Source organism: Tupaia chinensis, unplaced genomic scaffold (assembly GCF_000334495.1).
Source record: "Tupaia chinensis unplaced genomic scaffold, TupChi_1.0 Scaffold000477_1, whole genome shotgun sequence".
NCBI classification, from domain to species: Eukaryota; Metazoa; Chordata; class Mammalia; order Scandentia; family Tupaiidae; genus Tupaia; species Tupaia belangeri.
Genome location: NW_006159986.1, coordinates 3,907,739 through 3,914,233, shown reverse-complemented (window position 1 = coordinate 3,914,233; position 6,495 = coordinate 3,907,739). Strand labels below are relative to the sequence as shown.

The window sequence follows — 6,495 nt, the reverse complement described above, 5'->3', positions numbered from 1 at the left end:
GCGGCCGCGGAGACCTCCCGGGTGGGGGCCCCAGCGGCTGAGGAGCCGTCGGGGGCCGGCTCGGAGGAGCTGATCAAGTCGGACCAGGTGAACGGCGTTCTGGTGCTGAGCCTTCTGGACAAAATCATCGGCGCCGTCGACCAGATCCAGCTGACCCAAGCCCAGCTGGAGGAGCGGCAGGCAGAGATGGAAGGCGCGGTGCAGAGCATCCAGGGTGAGCTGAGCAAGCTGAGCAAGGCGCACGCCACCACGAGCAACACCGTGAGCAAGCTGCTGGAGAAGGTGCGCAAGGTCAGCGTCAACGTGAAGACCGTGCGCGGCAGCCTGGAGCGCCAGGCCGGCCAGATCAAGAAGCTGGAGGTCAACGAGGCCGAGCTACTGCGGCGCCGGAACTTTAAAGTCATGATCTACCAGGTAAGCCCGCCGGGCAGACCGCGCCCAGAACTCCGCGCCCGGCCCCGCGTCCCCGGCCGAGGGCTTGCAGTGGGGGAAACCCGTCTGCTGCGCGGCTCTCTAGTCAGTTTGGCTCTGGCCGGGAGCTTGGGAGGTCCTCCCTACTTCCGGCGAGCCCAGCTAGAGTGCGGAGAGGGTGCGGGGAGCAGCTGACTCCTGGGGTGCGCAAAGGGGCGCGCTCCGCATTCCGCGCCTGCCTATCCAGACCCCTCTCTCTGCTCTCTAACGCATAGCTTAACCGTGGCTTAACCGAATTAGGCGCGAGTGGACTCCGGGACGCAGCCGCTTGCAGACTGCTCCCACCTTGGCTCTGTCAAACGTCTTCCTACTTGAAGGAAGTTTACCGGACTGCCAGGGGTTCCCGGCGGCCGCTGGGGCCGGCTGTAAGCGGACACTGGCGGCGGGGCCTGGGCCTGGGGCCTCCGGTGCTGCCCGCCCAATATAGCGGGTGATTCAGGGCTCAGGCACGCACACGCGGGGGCCGCGCCAGGCTAGGGACGCAACCGTCAGCCCCCCTCCGCTGACCCCACGCCCCCGCATCAGCCTCCGCAGGTCCTCCCGGTCCCCTAGCTGCGATCCGCCCCTGGCTTCCAGGTACTTGCAGGCCCTTGACACTCTAGTCCTCCACACTCCTGCACCCTAGTTCTCCTGGGTGCGGGTGGGGCAGAGGAGGGTGGGTGGAGGGGCGTGCAGGAGGGGCTGGTGGAGAGGGTGTGCAGCCTCCGCAGTCTGGGCGCGGTGAATCACCCCGCATACCTGCGGGGGCGGGGGCCGAGCAGCGAGCAGCAGGCGGGAGGTGGTGGCACGCCCCAGGCTCTGCCGCTGTTGCTTCCTTTGCAACTCCCAGTCCTCCCGCCAGGATAAAAATGTAGTTTTTGTATCATAACTCCAAATTACCCGGGGAATCTCAATGCTGCTGCCCCTTGCCACTCTCCCTGCCCACTCTCACTAGGGGTGAGTGAGCTGAGGGGCTTGGTGGTCTTTGGCCGGTCAAGAATGTGTCCATCCTCTTCCTCTCCTGGCTCCCAAAGGCCAAATGATGCTCCTGCCCCAGAGCTGGAATGGATCGTGGGGACGGAGAGGGTGGTAGAGGGGTTGCTTATGCTCCCTTTCCCCCTTCCTTGCCCTCCTGAAGGGAATGAAAGGAAAAGGAAGGCTACATTTCCCATCCCCAGGGAAGAGACCCTGGAAGCTCTGGTTTCACTGACTGCTTGGGGCCTAGTCAAGCTGGTTTGGGGAGTGACCATCTGGAGTGAGTGAGGTCCTTGGCTTGGTCTCTCTAGGAGAAGTTCAGAGAAATGCAGTCTTTGGGGAGTAGACAGGGTGGAGGGCGGGCTGGAATCTATCTGAGGAAGATGAGATGGGACTATGACATGGCACTCGTGCCCCTCCCCACTCTTACCACTGTGCAGGGGCTTCTCTCAAAATGTATTTACTTGACCTTGAAAAAGCACTCCTGGGCTTCTCTCAAAATGTATTTACTTGACCTTTAAAAAGCACTCCATCCTTGGGACCAGCAATTAGCGTAATGGCTAGCTATGTCGCTGGACTCCCACATAGTTCGAGTCCTGGACCTGGTGGCTTAAACTCACCCCGGGTGCGTGTGCCCGAGAGGAGAATGGAGGAGAAGGGATTGTGGCGTGGCCATCCCCCCTGGGGGGTGATTTCTTGCTTTCTGTCTCTCTGTCTCTCTCTGTCTGTCTGGCGAGCACATGCGCCCTATAGCAAAAAACCTCTCAAAAAAAAAAAAAGAAAGAAAGCATTCCTTCCTCAATTTACAGCACCGTTTGAAAGAAAATGTTTGCCCAGAGCTGTTTAATCTGACTGCTTGGAGAAAAGGGTGAGGAGAGGGAGGCTTATGAGATTTTTTTGAGACCTGCCGAGCACTTGAGGACACCGAGGGAAGGGAAACAAGACAGGGGTCTGGAACAGCAAGTCAACTCTGTCTCTTCTCCAGAGCTGGGTGCGGTAGAGGGTGGCCATGAAGAGCCTGGATGGGTGGCCCTTCTAACCTAAATGTCCCACAGTAGAAACTGGGAAAGTTCTTATCCTCAAGGTAAACCTCTCTGCACCAAAGATGGAGATTTTTAAGAGGAAAACAGGTATGGAGGGAGAAAAACTTCTTCGCAGAGGCCAATGTCAATCCTCTTTCCCCCTCTCCAGTGTTTGGCATGGATTTGCCTGTACATTGTGTGTGTGTGTGTGTGTGTGTTCTAATTGTAGGGTGCTCTGACTGTACCCCATGGGGGGACAGAGAGTCGGGGTAGGAGGAATGGCTGAAGCTGAGCTCCCAATCCATGGGAGGAGTAATTCCACTAAAATGGGCCCCGCTTGGGGAGCTGGGAGGTGTTCAAAGATGAAGAAAAGATCCCAGCTACTGGGGTGGGGCTGTGAGGGGTGGGGGAGCAGAACTTCCCTGAGCTGCAGAGCAGATGTTCCAGGTGGGGGCGAGAGGGTGTGGACTCAGCTGCTGGAGGGAAGCAGAGGCCTCCCCGAGGTCTGCAGGCCTGAGAAGAGAATGAGGTAAAAATAGCTCTGTGCCTTGGCAGACCTAATAGGGAAGATCGGGGGCGCAGCATTTATGGTAAAGTCAGGCTGAGGGGGTGGGATGCTTGGGCCGCCAGGCGGGGAGAGAGACATTTGGAGAAAGCACTCTCAGGGTGGTGCAAGTTCTTTGCAGGGGAAGTGGAGGAGGGGTGTGTATTCCCCGTGGCAGATGTGGGATTTGGTGATGCAGGGATGGGACGGGGGCGGGGTAGAGGACAGCACCCTGCCGGGCGGGAAAGCCCTAGCTGCAGGATCAGGACATCTGGCCTCCCACACCCTGTTCCTGGAGGGAAAAGGAGGGAATCCCATGTGTGGCCTCACCCTCGGTTCAGGGAACTACTAGATAATGGTTTCCCAGGTTCAGTTTGTATTTGACACCTCTAACACACACACACACATACACTTCGGCACCTTCCACCCCAAGAGATCGGAGCCTTCACCTCTTTTGAGTCATTACTGTCCTTCTCCGGTATATCCCTGTCTGTCTCCCAAACAAAAACTAGCAGTTAGGCATCCTATCCTATCCAGCGACTTTTAGCTAGGCAGCAGCTAGTGAGCGAGAGGAGTGAATTCTCCTAGTCGTAGGACTTAGTGGACCGAGGGCTGCTGGAAGGATCAGGCCAGATTTCGAGTTGGAGGCAGTTGCTCTAAGACACCGCGTAAGGCTGGCTCTGTGGCGCAGTGGCGATGCACTGCTCAAGAGAATCTGGAGCCTATGTGGCAACTGTAGTTCGACTACCCAGCCCAGCCAGCCTCCAGGCCTATTCATAAGTGCCCAGGATCCTGGTGGGCTAGAGGGCTGCAGGAAGGGGATCTTGGCGTGACCAGATTCTGGGGAGGGCACTCCTCCCTCTCTCTTTCTCTCACATGCATTCACATGCACTCTGTCATAAACAGAAAAAAAAAATTTTTTTAAGAGGAAAAATGGGCCAGCCAGTGGCATGGTGGTTAGGGCAGCTGGATCCCACATGGCCAACTGTTCAGTTGAGTCCCGGATGCAGTGGCTGTAACGACAAACCAGGTGCATATGCACGCATGCCCAAAATCCCAAAAGGAGAGATGAAAGAGAAGGGATTGTAGTGTGACCATCACCCATAGGGTGAGCTCTCTCTGGCAAGAGAGAGCTACAGAGAGAGAGAATGTGAAAATAAGAAAGCAAGTGACCAGATCTGGGACCTAGACTGCAGTCGGCCCTTGTGGGAGTCCAGTGCCTTAACCACCACACTACTCACCAGCCTCTTTTTAAAATGTTTTTATAAAGAGGAGGGAAAAAAAACCATTAGGATGGGTGGAGTTATGATCATTAGCAAGCTAATTCTTCAGGCAATAATGTGGATATTATTAGAGTTTGTGTTTTTTTTTTTTTTAAAGAAAGTTTTTGCTCTGGGGTCCATGTGCTCAATGGAGAAGCAACTGGGGTACATGTGCTCACTGGAGAGACAGAGAGACAGAAAGCAAAAAAATCACTCCCTAGGAAGGATGGCCATACCGCAATCTCTTCTCCATTCTCCTCTTGGGACCTTGGTCATGCACACACACACATGCCCGGAGTGCGTTTTAAGATGCTGGGTCCAGGACTTGAACCACAGTCAACTACATAGGAATCCAGCGATGTAACCATTATACCATGTGCTGGTCCCATTATTAGAGTTCTTGTAGAAAACAGAAGAGGGGCATAAAATAGAAGTAAATGTCTTCTGGAGCAGATTTGATGAGGCGAGCTTGGTGATTTACCCATGGACCAGCAGCTGAGACCCATGAGACCTGCTCTGAGTGTTTGGGGCTGGGACCAGGAAGCATTTGAGGGATTAGGTGGCTCATGGGCATCACAGAGGAGGATATCGGGCTAGAACAAGGGCGTGGTGGCTTCTCCCCAAGTCCTAACCCAACCTGTAACTCCTTTCTGGTTTCAAGGTGAATCTGGGTTACCTAGCTCTAGAAGGCTCCCAAATCTTTTTCCAAAAATATTCCCAACTTGGGCCTCTGGTGCCTTTCACCCGCTGAGTCTAGGGGCCATAGAGAGTGTGCATGCCATACCCTTCCTCTGTGAGTAAGTAAAATCCAACTAACGAAAAAGATGAGGTGGCACAGAGTGAGCAACTGACAGCAAAGAGGAGGGAGTAACTAGCCTCAGAGAGGAGCAGTGATGTATGCCATTTAAAAGAAATGACTGGGGGGACCAGCAGCTAGCATAATGGCTATGTTGCTGGACTCCCATGTAGTTGACCACGGTTCGCATCCCAGACCCGGTGGCTTAAAACTCACGCCTGGCGTGTGTGCATGTGTGCCCAAGGTTCCTGAGAGGAGAACGGAGGAGAAGGGATTGCGGTGTGGCCATCCCCTCTGGGGGATGATTTCTCGCTTTCTGTCTCGCTGTCTCTCTCTGTCTGTCTGGTGAGTACACGCACCCTATAGCAAAAAACCTCTCCAAAAAAAAAGACTGGGGCCAGCAGGTTGCGTGGTACTTAGGGTGCTGGGCTTCCACGTGGCCGACTGTGGTTTGAGCTCCGGACCTGGTGCCTTGTTCTCTCACTTTCCCTCGTACTCTCTTGCTCTGTCTGTTTCTGATCAAATTAAAATAAGGAAATAAATAGTTAAATAAAATAATTCTTTTTAAAAATGATTTACTCCAAAAGAGAGACAGAGAGGAGTCTTTGCACCACGATTGATCCCCAGACTTACCCAGCCCAAATCATGGGCATACACACATGCACATGGCATGCTCAGGAAGGTCCCCAGAAATAGACCCAGGATCTTTCCATGTAGGTCCTGTTGCTTTACGGCTGTGCCACCACCTGGCCCCTGCCACTTTTGGAATCATGCCACTAGGAATGTTTCCTCATCCTGTCATTGTAGACCTCTGAGTGGGAAAACATCTGAGAGATAATCAGCTTCATCTGCATTTTGTAGCTTAGAACACTGGGATTCAGAAAAGGGGTGTCACTTGCCTACTGTCACTCAGGTGACTGGGGGGATCAAAGCTGAGACCAGAACCCAGAGTTACCCCTCCTTCTGCTATCCTCATGGCTCCCCAGCCTCTCTAGTCCTGGCTCCCTCCTTCTCAGGGGCGAAAGCTGCACAGCCCTGGCACTGGAGCTGCTTTGCGTGGGTGCGTGCAGTACTGGCTATGCGTGGCTGGCATTGGAGGCCATCAGCCGCTTAGCCTCGCGAGGGCTGGCGTACGGCAGTGCGTGGGCACCTGGCCCTGTGACAGGGCCAGGGTGGAGCTCCTGGCCAGCTGTGGGTATCCCCTGACAAGGCTTCTGCGTCTGCCTAGGAGGGCCAGGGGCTCTTTCTCATCGGCCCCCTTGCTACTCCCATCTCCTCCCTGCACCCTGGAGGGCAGGCCAGGACCTGCTCTTTGGCTTCTTGTGACCACAGGCCTCACCGAGCACTTGCTGCTGCCTGGATCTGAGTGTCTGCAGTCTCCTTCCCTCCTGAATTCCGAAGGCCCAGAGCCAGAATGGCGGCTCAACCCCTCCAAAGGGAGAGTTG

The 6,495-nt window shown here is 55.1% G+C and overlaps 1 protein-coding gene across 1 annotated transcript in view; it reads left to right on the top strand.

Moving 5' to 3' along the window:
* Positions 1–34: 34 nt before the first annotated feature.
* CAVIN1 (caveolae associated protein 1) overlaps positions 35–6,495 on the top strand; it is a gene marked incomplete at its 5' end in the record, with an annotated part of 17,072 nt that continues 10,611 nt past the window's right edge. The window contains 1 exon segment of the mRNA XM_006156058.3: positions 35–414. Coding sequence (XP_006156120.2) covers positions 35–414 — 380 coding nt within the window.